The sequence below is a fragment of the Protopterus annectens genome, chromosome 3.part0 (assembly GCF_019279795.1).
Source record: "Protopterus annectens isolate FY-2018-M chromosome 3.part0, PAN1.0, whole genome shotgun sequence".
Lineage (NCBI taxonomy): Eukaryota > Metazoa > Chordata > Ceratodontiformes > Protopteridae > Protopterus > Protopterus annectens.
The window spans coordinates 1,815,019,940-1,815,034,571 of record NC_056731.1 but is presented as its reverse complement, the minus strand read 5'-3'; the positions used below and the strand labels follow the sequence as shown (position 1 = coordinate 1,815,034,571).

At 38.3% G+C, this 14,632-nt stretch overlaps 1 protein-coding gene across 4 annotated transcripts in view; it reads left to right on the top strand.

Annotated features, from left to right (window-relative positions):
• Positions 1–14,632, top strand: part of ALS2CL (ALS2 C-terminal like) — a 2,758,770-nt gene that overhangs the window by 1,681,286 nt on the left and 1,062,852 nt on the right. For all 4 annotated transcript variants that reach the window (XM_044065874.1, XM_044065873.1, XM_044065871.1 and 1 more), the window contains one exon: positions 6,410–6,521. In XM_044065874.1, coding sequence (XP_043921809.1) covers positions 6,410–6,521 — 112 coding nt within the window. The remainder of the gene's footprint in view (positions 1–6,409; positions 6,522–14,632) is intronic.

Genomic DNA, 14,632 nt, shown 5'->3' with positions numbered 1-14,632 from the left:
ATGTAGCACAGTGTGGGTGACAGTGATGAGTAATACATTATTATTCAGAGAAACTGCACCACGAACAATGCCAGATTAAGCAGTACCAGTCCAGGATTTCAATCTTTTATTTCCAGGCACAGTTTTCTTATCTGACAGACCTGTGGAGGGAATGTTAGTTAAAGCTACCTGAATGTTGCCACACATGTATTACTAGATTCCACATTATTATTATGCGCTTACGTCTCACTCTGTTACTGCACACACTGTGGTCTTAGCTTCACAACATGGGGGTGGAGATGGGGCATAATTTGCATATTACTCATAACATTTTGGTGAGTTGCTAGAGTGACAGGTTTGTTCTTATAGATATATTTCTGATGGTTATGTCTGACAATCAGTTGTGTCATCATTTACTGCCTAAACTTCTGGGATCATCCCACTGATTTGCCAGGAGGACAGGGTGACAGACAGAAAAATTAAGCCAATTATCTGAACTTTCTGACAAAATCTGTGCAGTTGAGGGGTATAATTATGCATACAGCTTACTACCACTCTGAGGATTCAAACCATGGCTGTGTGTGTGCTAAAACTACAACAGTTTACGTCACAGTTGAGTGTGCTATTTGGATTTTGTTGTGCATCTTTTCACTGGTTTCTAAGTCTCCCTCAGTTGTACAATATGACCTTGTGATTACAACAGTCATATACTGACATTCCTACACATTTTATTTATGTAGCACAGTGTGGATAACAGTGCTTAATACATCAGTACTATTAGGAGAATGCGATGCTACATTACCATATGATACCAGAGTAAACTCAAGCAGTCCAGCAGTTATTGCTAGGCTGTTACCCTTTTACTTGCATACAACCTATATGAGACTCTTTCTGCCATATTGTCTGGTTTATTCAGTACATCCCATACACAGTACTGGATTTATACTGGCAATTAACTTTATACTACTTTTAGATTTATTTCTTATGACAGTACATGCAAGATTATTACTAACCTGCCTCGCGATGCAGCCTTTGCAGCCTACATGCTTGGACTTCCTGATTCACAGCCCATTCCACTGCAGCTGTCAGAGACATAAGAGGAATATTTAGCTATACCTATTCATAATATACATGAGCTAGGCAGTTATTCAACAGTTAGTAGAATGAGTACTTACACAGTGCTGGGACATCAACCTGCCTAACTTCTTGGATCCACTGATCCAAGAGCTCCCTCTTCCTCCTTTTCAGGTTGGCATAGTGATGCCTGACATGCTCACCAGTTCGAGGGATGCCAGTGATACTGGTGAGGTCATGGGCGAAACGGTCCCAGGCTTCCGCTTTATATTGGGAACCCTGGTACTGGCCCTGCAGCAGTCTCTCTTCATGGTCTTTTACCAGGAGTCCTGCCATGACCTTAGACTCCTGGATGCCCCAGTGCTGCGCTCAGAAACGCGATCCTTCCCCAACACTGGCCGTTGTGCCTACAGGAGGAAGCTGCAGCCAGTTATGAGATGTATTCCAGCCTGTGGGGTTTAAATAGGGCCAATTTAATACACTTTGCCGTGATTGGATGATTTTGAAAATGCTAAGCTATGGGCAAACCTGCTTATTTAATGTTGGTATTGCTTAAAGGGGCATACCAATGGGCAAATCTATTCAGCTGGGCTACGCATTTCTTACACCTGGTAAGCAGAAGTGTGCAATGCTTAGCGTGGCTTTTTTAAAAATTTGCACACTAGTTGCTGTTTGGCATTGATTTATCATTCATTACATGTTATATATTTTTTTAGTAGCCATGATTCATGTGTACGTACACTGTATGGGGTACTTGTGTTTATCGGGGGATTTCACCACTTTATTACAATGATAACTCACAACTGCACTTAATGCAGTATTCCGGTTCACAAATATATGTTATTTAGTAGGCTATACAGCAAAAAAATGTTTATAAATTCCTTTCACATGTAAATTGTGATTTTGCTATAGTGAAGATCTGTTTGGGTATACCTCAAGTTTATGTACAGCTGGTATGGTGTAGTAGTAAATCACTGTGGCTATGCTGTGCAGGGTCCTGGGTTCAGGACTTGCAAAGGCTGATTATTTTGTTGCTGGGCAGAACAAGAGCTGTTGGATACAGAGTGATTAAGGCACTTTTAAGAGGGTTTGTGCAGGTTTGCACAAAGGTACGCAATGCTAACTTTCGGTTAAAAATTCTTACACTCAGCCTCTGAATTGCTTATCCTTTGTAGGTATTGCTTACCCATGCACAAACAAGATTAAACCCGCTTACTACTGCTTAAAAGTGCTTAGTGCCGCTTACCCCCGCACTAATTTGGAAAGAAAAGAAACATGGGTCATGGGAAAGTGGTTGATTTGGACACTTTATACATTTTTACATTATTTGCTGTATGGCATTGATTTATCATTCATTACACATTATAACTTTGTTTAGTATCCATGATTTATGTGTCCGTATACTCTATGGGGCACTTGTGTTTATCTGTGGATTTTACCACATTATTACAATGACACCTCACATCTGCACTTAATGCAGTACTCCAGTTCACAAATATATGTTATTTAGTAGGTTATACAGCAAAAAAAATGTTCATAAATTGCTTTCATATGGAAAATGGAATTTACTGCAGTGAGGATCGAACCAGGAATGACTGCTCGCAAAGCGAACACTCTAACCTCTACACTATTGCTATTTACCTTCTTGTACCATTTAAGCTAGAGTATGCATAGCTAAGCAATGGGCAAACCCGCGCAGCTGCTGTTAGATTTAATCAGTTTGATAAACAAATATTTCTAGTATTATTTTCTCTGAGAAGAGACATGTTTCTTATTGCTGTGGATTTCTGCATGCATCTGCACATTTGATAGAAATCCTAGTGTGTTTGTTGTGATTGTTGTCATAGCTGCCTACCAATCAGGGACAGATCTCAACAGAATCTTGGACAAATCCAGAATAAATCAGGGACATTTTTCAAATATTAGTTCTATTAACTTGAGACATTACCAGAATTAGATAATCAAAATGTGAATTAATATACTTTTGCTGATGTGAAATAACTACTCAACTCTTCATTATTGTCATATTTATTTATTAAATATAATTCCCCCACCTTTTGTTCAACAGGCAGCAGTGTTAACAGGGATTCAGAGGAACAAAGCTGACCTTTAAGTCAACTTCAGGGATGTCCCTGAAAATCAGGGACAGTTGAGAGGTCTGAGTTGTACTATGAGCGTTCTCGCTCATTTTGATTGCCGAATGGCAATTCTTAAGTGCAGGGGTGTGTATATTGTAAGAGCTCTGCTCTCAGACACACCCCTTGCCCTCGTCCATGCTCCGTGTCCGTTTAGGAGCAGAGGCAGCGCACTGTCATAACTATGCATGGCATGCTGCCATGCTGCTTTTAAATGGTCATTTCCATGCAGGAATAAGCTATTCCTGCATGGAAGTTTACTGAATCCCGGGGATTGTCTTTTCAGTTCTGGGATGTATGAAAAGGGAAATTACTTGATGGAGACATCAAATTTCTCAGAAACCAGGTCTCCCATTCTTCCCTCCCTCTCCAAAGCAACCCAACACAACAGACACCTCAGACTTTGCTTGGGGAGTTTCCAAAAATGAACAGAAGATTAATTATTTTTTAGATGTATAGCATTTGGATTTTGTTTCCCTTACATTTTTAAAATATGATGAAATAATTAAGTCCTACCAATAAGAGTCTGGTGATGTGGAGACTCCATACAAGGAGTTTGTAGTAATATTACATCCCTTGTGAGAAGTGATTGATAATTTTTGGCCAGATACAAGGATAACCTAAAGATTGTTTACTGTGAATAAGAAGGACATGATCTGGGATCCGAGGTGAAGGATGTCTTCGATTCTGCTTTCACATCACAAGTCTTTGATGAATCAAGTCAGTGTTAAAGGTGTTTAGAGCTTAAGAGCCATCAGAAGTGTAATAGTGATCACCTTACTCATGTGATAAGTGGTTACAATTTACATTTCCCTCCTGCATTTTCAGAGTTTGGTTATTACCTTCTTGAAGAAAAGAGAGATGATTGGAGAATGCATTGTAACTTCAAATGTTTTAAATAAGCTGAGCCTGAAAACTAAGTGTCTGACATTATGTATTAAAAACATTCTCCAATGAGGTTCCTTAAGAAGGAGAGTAATGGGTGTAAACTTTTTGTGCAACATAGGACAAAATTATTCCTCCCCCCAAATAGTAAAAGAAAAAAACATACTGACTTGTTACAGTTTCATGTTACTGTAACACTAGACAGGTGCAGGTTTCTCAGTGAATTCCTGAGGAAAACAAGTCAAAGTCATATTGCACAGTACCTACAATGGATTATGCACATTTATAGACAGATTCAGGAATTGTCTTCATAGTTTCTTATAGTAACTGAATGCTTCTGTTGTTCAGCAGGTTCCAGTTTTAACATTGGTTAATTAGGAAGTATTGAAATGTCCCACTATTTTAGCAGTTACCTAGCTGTTGAATATTTAAATGTAATGCTGTGTAGTATTGTATTTTGATATCTTATTCACTGCATTTTTGGTACATTAGTTCTACATTATTTTTCATGTCCTGTTTCCTTTATTTTGCTGATTATTCCATACCGCTCAACTGTACAGATTTTCACAGGAATATCCAGATTTTTGCCTTATTTTTGGTCCATTTTTCATAAAATTGTGTTTTTCTGTGCTTGTGTATGTGTACAGTAGTGCCTTTGCTAACATAATGCATTGGCCACTAGGAAGAAAACTAGCATAGTCAGGTCTGAAAAAGCTAGTGTTTGATTCCGAGGCAGGGTAATGAGCTCATAATGAGGTCTTTCTCATTTTAACCATACCTGTCTCAAATTACATTTTCTCACTGTAGTGCAAATTAACCAACCCTAGTTAGCTCTAGTGATGAGCGTTTCTTTGAATCCTAAGACATTTGTCAATCTGGCACAACAGATAAGCACAATGAAAAAAAGTCAAGCACTTAATTAGATGCTGCTATTTAAAACAGGAAAGCTCAGTAAGAGAAGACAAGATTAGGCGTTGTCTTATTAGACATTGTCTTTTACTTGAATAAGGGAATGATATTTCCACCAAAACAGTATTATTTCTGACTTCAAACTGGTGGCAGTGGAAACAGTACAATACAGTCTTACTGGGCTGATGTTTACCTCATGTTGATAAGCCTAGTATGAACACTAAAACCAATTGACAGTAGAAAGCACTGATGTAATACTAAGAAGTAATAGAGTAATGTAATCAGATGTATTTACATAGCACAACTGCTCTAAAACTGAGCCATGGCTTTCTGTGGTAAATAAAGGGGAGCTTAGCTTACTTAACAGAATTATTTTATAGACTATTTGAAATGCTGGTAGCAAACTCATGGATACCTGGAAAGCAGCTGAGATTTACTGCTTGATAACTGCAGTAGGAGACTAATCCCAAAGGGACCCATTTCAACTAATGCTGAGGAAAATAGATGTACAACAAAATTAAGAACAGTGTAGAAATGTGACTAACCTGGTTAACAGATGTAAAATAAATAAATAAAATTATATTTAGCAGTTACTTAAAAAAATAACAGTAGAAGAGGTACATTTTGTAGCGTGCATAAACAGTTAATAAAGAGACTCTTTTGGAGAAGCAACAAGACAACTGATCTGATAGGTTCATAGGCTGGTACTAGACTAACTGCCATTGTGGGCCATTTTAAGCCTAGCCAATTACCTCATTTTAGTATCAATCCCTGCAGCTTGTAAATATGTTGTAAGTGGTGGTTTAATGAAGATTTTTCTTGTTTAAAAAAAGCAGGAATTGAATAATTTATGTAATATTGCTTAGGTTATAGATATATAGCAATGTATGTGAAGTATAATGTTTGTTATGTTAATATAGTTTCATTACTTTTATATGAATATAAATTTGCCTGTGTCACAAGTGATAATTCAGTAAAGGTGAACTAAAAACCTGCACCTTGTGTCTTTAAGATAAACACCTGTTATTGTGTTAACGGAGGTGTCACTGGGCTCTTTAATGGTGATATTTTCATGGAGATCTCATGTAACTTCCTGTCATGTTTCATCCCCAAGATCAAGGATGCTGTAGATGAATCATCCTAAGGTAACTGAATGTCTACAATAACTTGGAAGATGTGACAATGAGAAAGTAGTAGTATTTGAAACATGACAGTACATTCAGTCCAAGAAAAAGTGCAAATGTTTTCAAATATGACTTAGTCAGTTATCTCTAGCAGAATTAGCAGCTTTGAGGAGTCAGGATTGTATGGATTTTTTGTAGTTCCATTTCTTACATTTTAGCAAACAGGATCAACATATGCAGAGAATCAATCAACTGCACTTCTCTTCCATATAACATGCCTTAATAGTTGTTTTCTTTCTCCAGAGGGCAGAGATATATTGGGATGTGGCAAGATGACTTCAGACATGGACAAGGCATTGTGGTTACTCAGTCTGGATTGTGCTACCAGGGAACCTTTATCAGTGGTAAGATGATGGTAAGTATATCGACTTTACAGTAGTCTCTTGTTGATTCTATGCCTTATCAAGTTTAATTACTTTTCAGAGTGTTTCAAAGATAAAAGTAAAAGCTGTGCAAATCCAAGCATGAATAAATTAGTAAAAAGTGCAGCTACAGTAAGGAAATTTGACCTTAGTGATGCATTGTTTTAATCACTAGAGGTGACCCTCATGTAGAAACAGCCATAACCAGTGACTTACTGTGAGTTATGATGAATAGGCTAGGAGTACAGACTGCATATACAGAACATATGTTAGAACTCAAATTTTGAATCGTGGTCTTCAAGTATTAAAAAAAATATATATAATTTAAATAGCCAGCTCAGAGGTGAAGAAATTGATTAGAGAAAGGTAAGATTGAGAGGTCTTCTTTGGCTTACCAGTAGCTGAAAAAGAGACTGGGGGTGTCTCTGAAATTGGAATGCTCCCTGGCAAGGCTCAGAGATTGAGCTCTCAAAAAACATGGAGTGCTTAGATTGCCCAGTGTCCCGCCTCCCACAGGCATTGTGGACATGCAGGTTGAAGCACATGTTTTCATTTAATAAAACTAGTATTGCACACATTATACACTGGCCCAAACCTGCTAGAGATGGATGCTAAACCCAAAAACAAAAAATCCTCACCATCTGAAGGTTATGAATATTAGTGCCTGCTTCTCATTTCATCCACTGTACTGGCAATAAGGGTGATAATTGAGAAATGTATTACCATTGAAAAGTAGGAACCCCTCACTAGCACCACATGGTGATATATGAGGTACTAGATAAGATGAGGGAAGCAAATGGGTCATTATATGTCACTGCTGGTTCTTGGCATACAAAGCAGGTGTAACGTTCTGTTTGATATGTTTGGTGCTTAAGTTTGTTAGTCTCTTTCATTTCTTGTATATTCTTTTGTTCTTTTTTATTATATTAACATATTTCAGTTAGTGATATTAAATCTTATTCTATAACTATACACTTTTGTTTTTGTCATTTAATTCATGCTTACTTTTACTAGGTAACAAAGCCATGACCAAAGAAGGGCCTAACTGGTCCAGCTTAGCTATCTGTACTACTAAAATAAAATGTTAAAATAAAAAAGTACCAAAACAGCAAAAGGATAAAAAGAAAAACACCAGTGACAGACTGAATAAGAGGAAGTTTTAGAAGAGTGGAATGTATGAGAGAATAAAAGACCGTGTTATAACCGAGGGAATTATGGAACAAAATACTTGTTACTTAATTTTAAAGGCTTATACTTGTCATTCCTTTTTAAAGCCCTTTTGCCATCCTGGTAGCCATATGAGCAAGATAAATCAAATTACCCTATCGTGAGCAATAATCTCCATCTAATTTCTGGGATCCCCAGGCATTCCCACATAGTGTCATAGGTGCATAATATCTTGGGCCTGCTTTGGGGCCTTCTCCCAGTGGGCCATACCTGGTGCACTTACATGTGACATGCAGAGGAACGTTTTCACAAGGTGCCTTTAAACACCTTAACTAGCTTCTCTCTAAACAGAGGAGTAGTGGTTGCATTCCTGAGATCCTCCTGGATTTCTGAGCTTCTGTCTTTGTCACAGAAAATGACATTTGGTATCCTGAGAAGTAATCTTATTTCTGCAACTTGTATCCATGATCTTGTTATGTATCTCTATTGAGAATATAGCACTGTCAAGATGGTGTCATGAAGCAACATGCATATTGAGCTGCTTACTGAAAAATGCATTAGCAAAGACTACAGTCATTCCTCAAATCACATGACACAGTGGCTCCTTGTCAGTTACTCCCTTAAAGGAATAGTAGCCTCTTCTGTTTACTACTATATGTGACATCTCCCTTACTTTAGAAACTATATGGTTGCATAATTATGCAAACCTTTCATACAAGACTTGAAAGTAACTGTGACCTGTCCATAAAATATGTGAGTCGTGATTATTACTTTAGACAAATGCAGATGTCAAGAATATACTTCCCAGGTGTATACCTGTTTTTGTTTTGGTCATCCTCCCAAAGCTGGAGTATATAATTATTTATAGTGTTTGTTGTGCTGAGTTAATAAAATTAATAACTTGAAGATGAGGTAGCCCATCTTGCGTAGTTTCCCAGAGGACAGGAGATTCCACATTAGACTGAGGACCAGACACTTTGAACAATCCAAAGTATGTCTATCAGAAGTTCAGGCTTGATAGTGAAACATCTGGATGCATCTCTGTATCGCATCAGCTAGACAAGTATCTTCTGTTTTTTATGTGAATTTGTATATCTAAACCATGTATTACAAAGATCTAGGAAAATCATAATCCCCCCCCCCCCCCCCCGCCAGTACGATTTTTTTTTTTTTGAGGCTTACAATTTGGCACCGTGTACTTCCTGAGTGGTCCCTTCAGCAGATAAGTTAATAGAGTTACCCAAAAGGAGGTTGTGGCACTAACCTGATACATGCAAATTTGTGCTTTGGAAGCCCAGCAAAAGTTTCAGGCCTCCCAGCGACAGACAGCAGTGGTCCAAGTCTCCGCTGGTGGATTCTATTATTGCAACTGTAGAGATGAAAAAGGAGCTGACCACTGAATGCAGCTGTTGTTGATCCCTAGTAAGGAGTGTATGGATATGAACAGACTAGGGAAGCAGGCATATGCTTCAGTCATATTAGTCACATTCACTCTGGGGGCTCTGAACTACGTCACTCACATGAATTATTTTCAGAAAGATCTGGTGCACCAAGCTCTAGCTGCTTTTAGTAGGCCCCTCCAACATCAGACACAAGGTATCAACTGGAAATGTCCCTGAACATGATCAGTATTTGTCCTCTTCATGTGCCTCACTCACAATGCAACTAATGGAGATGGTAGGGAAGCTGGAGCAGGGTGGCAATGAGTCAAGCATGGCTGCCCCTTTGCGATTTTGCAGACAAATTTAAAGCATGCTTTACAAATGTTCCCTACAATGGACCATCCTTATTTGATCCTTCTGTGAAAGAGAGGAAGCAGAGGCTTTAACAGGATGGCAGGATACTTTCTGCTGTCACAGTGAAGTTTGAAAGCCCTCAGAGATCTTGCAGCAGGAACCAAGAGAGTTAAAAATCGCTCTGATTAGAAAAGTCAAAAGTCAACCATTTCAGTCAACCTTTGACAGGGGCCAAACCAGAGGTGGACAGTTTAATGCATGCAGACTCAGAAGCTGAGGGGGGTCCACACAACCAGAGATATCTTGACCAGAGATAGTCAGGATTTTCTAACAGGCAGTCTCACAGTCCTTGAGGGACTGCCTGACTGCTCAGCTTTGGAGGCAGTCTGGGTAGTTTGTCCCTTTACTTTCCTACGTGGATGGCATTTATTCAGGACAAATAGGTAAGAGGCTGTTCTATACCCCTTTTCCTATACTGTCCAAAAATAAAAACACCACTTCCAGATGTTCCATCTTGTCAAGAAGCAGCAGCTAGGAGAGAGTCTGATGGGATTGTCCATAATGATTGCCCAGTTCACTCGGTAATGTATGAGAATCTTGCATTGGCTCCTCAGAGTGGAGTGGTCTCAACTCTTATAACCTTTATCACCTTGGATCATTATAACCAATACTTTCAGGCAGCATTTACAGTTGTGGCTAGACTCCCCTTACATTCTTTCAGCTTCAGGAAGCAGTAGTGGCAATGGATGCTTCCTCCCTGGGGTGAGGAGGGGCATTACAAGGGGAAGATGGTCGAAGGTTTATGGACCTAAAGGAGGCCTAATCAATGTCCTAGATATTTGGACAGTTCTTGAGTTACAGATGTTCCAAAATTGTCTTCTTTTAGAGGTGATTTCTATCCAAATGGATAACATGATGGTGGATGATATGTCAACAAATCCGATATAATCACATCATATCCCCTCTGTCAGTAATCACTGAGGGTTTATCAGTGGGTCATGACCTCCTATCATTTTCTAATAACAAAGAACATTTTGGGAGATCTCAGTTACCTTGATGACAGGTGGAGCAGGTTGCTCCTAATGCCTAATGGTGATCCATCTATCCAGCAGAGGAACAACAGATCTTCCATCACTGGGGCCATCCTTGCTCCAATCTCTTTGTTTCCTCAGACCACACCAAGTACATTGAGCATTTTGCCATGATTTTCTGACAGGGACAGACACCAAGGGATGCGCTAGTCGAGTAATGACCTCATGGATTACTCTCTGCCTTTCCACCTATGCCCCTGATTCCCAAGTTTCTGCAGAAAGCAATCTAATGCAAGTCATCTGCCATTCTCATTGCCCCCTTTTGGCCCCACAAAACTGGTTCCACCTTCTCAGGCTGCACCTCAGAGAGCCCTCCCTTGGATACTGGGTTCAGTGCAGGATCTACTTTGCACCCCAACAGGAAACCTAACCTGGACTTTCTCAGTGTAAAACTAACCACTTGGTTTCTTCACTTCCAGTGATGACCAAAAATCTAGGTGCTTCATTTGATGTAGTTAAAATCGTCTGCTTCCCAAAAGGACTCCACTCACAAGTTATAGCATGGGAAATGGAAACAGTTTGTTTTGTTGACATCACAGGATTCAGCATCTATTCTAGATGTTCTCCTCTTTCTACCACATATGCTTGATTTGGGTTGTAGTTCCTTCAGTATTAAAATCAAACTTGCACACATTTCTAATTTTCACCAAGGTCATCAGGATCATTTGCTAGCTTCTCACAAATTCTATAAAGCCTTTATAAAAGCATTCTTCCTTCTCAGGCTGATGGTCAGGGAACCATCTCCTCCTTGTGACCTGAATCCTGAATTTTATGCTTGAGGCCTTGAATATACCCCACCTTTCTTTTAAGAAACATAAGGGTGAAAAGGGAGGGATATATTAAATGTATTATTCCTCTTTAAATGGGGCTGCCTTCTGGATCACATGAACCACCTAGGAGTAGCTGTGAAAACAGTGAAGTAAACTGTTTTAAACTGTCTTTGAAAAAGTCCCTGATGAGTAGAAAGTGTTAAGACTTAATTTAAAAAAACAGTACCACAGTGAACATTTTTTATTATTATTTTTTATGTATGTACGGTATATATTTATTAATATTGACAAACTGTAGATGTTTAATACCATGTTGACTGTATATTATTTATTTATTTATTTAGGACCGGTTTAAGATATAGGGTACTTTATTTATTTATTTACGTACTTACTTATATTTGACATCAATTATAGGAGAGGTAGACTGGTTGCCGAGTCAAAGTCTGAATAGACTTTGAGTATGTCTAGGAGAGTAGGATCGGTTTTACAATAATACAAACTGCATAATACAGTATTGTAAAACAAACACACGATTTTATTGAATGTGCATAGTATAATAAAATCAGACTACAGTACTAGATGACAAGTAATGCACTTAGTGATACAGTATGTGTTTTAAGGTTAATATGCAGTTTAGTATTGTAATAAAGAAAACATTAACTCCAGGTTAAGCTCAAACGAGCGGCAAGGAAATATACCTTTAAACTTGTAGTGTTATAGTAAAACAGACCTGATAGGTCCACACTACATGACAAGGGTGTTTGTTACAATTTGAATGAATTCTGATTGTCTGAAGAAGTCTGGATAAAATCCAGACGAAAAGCGTTTAACACAACACACAAGAATAATTTATTTGCATTGTTTTCGTGTTTTAAAGTACTTTTCAGTACTGTTTATGTGTGGAACTTGAACAATAAAGGATCGTTTCACTGTCGCTGGAGCATGGTGACTGGTGCTTACATTTTAATTTACTTCGTTAAAAAACAGTACTACTGGTACACCGATGTTTCATTTTACTAAGATTGTTTTTTTTATTGGAATAAACTGGTGGTGAGAAATTAGCGAAGCTTGTTGGCACTTCCATTTGTTTGTTTTTCTAACTTTTAAGTATGCCTTCAAATCTGGTAATCTTGTGGGGAGAAACAACTTATCCTACTTAAGCAGTGCCTTCTTCCCTCCCACATAAATTCCTTCAATTCTTTATTAATTATGATCCAAAGCTTTTCTACTGGTTGATAAAAACATAGGAATATTTTCACTGCTTCTACCTTAGTATCCATATCTATAGTCAAGACTTCCAACTTCTCAAATCTTGTATTTTTTTATTCTCTTCCTATATATTCTTAGCTGCCACAACAAAACATCTTTTAATGCAAACTCCTAAATACTTCATCTTAACGTATTCCCATGAGTATGGGTCTAACTAATTCATGTGTGGGAACATAATTTACTGCTATTTCCTTTGTTTTATCTTCAATTATTTTATATCCTGAAAAAATGAAACTGTATAAAAATGTTTCACAGCACTGAAATATTCTTTTCTGGACTTATCAAGTATAAAAATAATAATATCTGCAAATAAGGATATTTTTTCTTGAATACAATACCAGTTATACCCTTGAATTTGTGAGTCCGTTATTTTCTTTGCCAGTATTGCTATGCCTAAGGTAAATAATAAGGGGAAAGGAGACACCCCTGTCCGGTTCCTCTGTCTTGTCAGAGAGGATCCTTCCCACTTTAATTATTGCCTCTGACACTTCATATTTCTTTTTAATTAACCCAATTATTCTGTCAGGAAACACAAATGCTGCCATTGCTCTACGCATAAAATCCCAACTAACTTTATTGAATGCCTTCTCTATATCAAGATCCACCAACAGTAGCAGGACTTTCTTGCACTCTATTTCCCTTTAGATGATCACTGATGTTAATAAATGTATCATTGTTGTAGTAACCTTAGATGCATGGTTTTACCCACTGTAGGAGCCAGCTCATCAAAGTTTTAAATGCTTTCCATGCATTCCTCCTGCCAGGTATGCATGGGACACACTATACAAATGGCAGGTGGAGTTTTAAAAGCTTCAGAGCTTTTTTGCTGTCAGTGAATGCTACTAATAAGCTGGTCCTCTAGCTCCTCTCAGTTGGCTGTGATCTTCAAGCTGGACATATAATTCCCTTTTGTGGAAAATAATTTAATTTTCTGTGGAAAACTTCTTATTTGGCAAGAAGTGTGAGAGTTGCTTGTGAAACAGAAAGTGAATGTCCATTTATCATAGTAAAGGTGTGTGGTGGTGCTTCTGGGACTTTTTTGAGGAAAATGTTTGTCTTACCTATAAAAAACATAGATGGTTTTAATAGTTATTGTGTTAGGAAAGGAGATTGTGCTTATGTGAGACTTTTACTTTTATAAAAAAAAAAAAAAAACTCTGAACCACTAGTTTTTGTCCTTCATCCTTACCAACTCTTCTGGGTTATAATACCCACTTTCTCATCTTTATTCTTGGCTTACCTATGTAGCAGCAGTCTGCCTCTAAGGTATTACCTTCCCCTGTGCACTTAAAGAAGAAACTGGTAAAGAAATCTTCTAGGATTTGTATGTCTCCTTCTTTGCCTTAGCCCCTGGTGAGTGATTGTGGCTGTCTGTTGTTCCTCAGACCACCCATCATCTTCCCCCAGTCCTCTTGTTGTAACATTTGCAGCCATCAAATACTAAGGAATAGCCATGTCCTCTGTGGCTTTACATAAGTCTAGGCCAGAGAAAACTATTATTGTTGCAGTCTGGGGAAAGGTTTGGTAAAGGGTCTTCACTTGGACAGGAGAGAATTGTAAAAGCTGGGACTAGTGTACCTAACGGGCAAGCCTTATTGGGCGACACTGTGCTTGGTGACAAAACTCTTGAACATCCTGTCTCAAAGCCTGTGGATAGGGCTGATTTACTTGGCTTTGCCAGAGAGTTGGTTTCTGCCTTTTCCATGTCAGTTAAAACCTCAGACAAAAAAGGAAATGGATTCCCTCCCATTCTGATAGGAATTTCCAGTTAGAGGAATAGTCTTGGCATGGGAAGAGGTGTACATCAGAATATTCTACCAAGTTGGAACTTTCTGATTCTGAAGAAAGCATAGGTTCTTATTTCGCTACTGAAGATATCTCTTTCACTGAGATCTTACCAAATATGAGGAAGGTTTTTCAGTAAAAGCAGATTAAAGTTTCGATTACACAGAAAAAATATTATAAGCTCATAGGAGATTACTAGGCTAATGGCTTAAGAGCCCTTACAAACCTAGCAAATATAACCCGATGTTATCCAATATATGGCCTATAGGGGCAAGAGGATGGCATA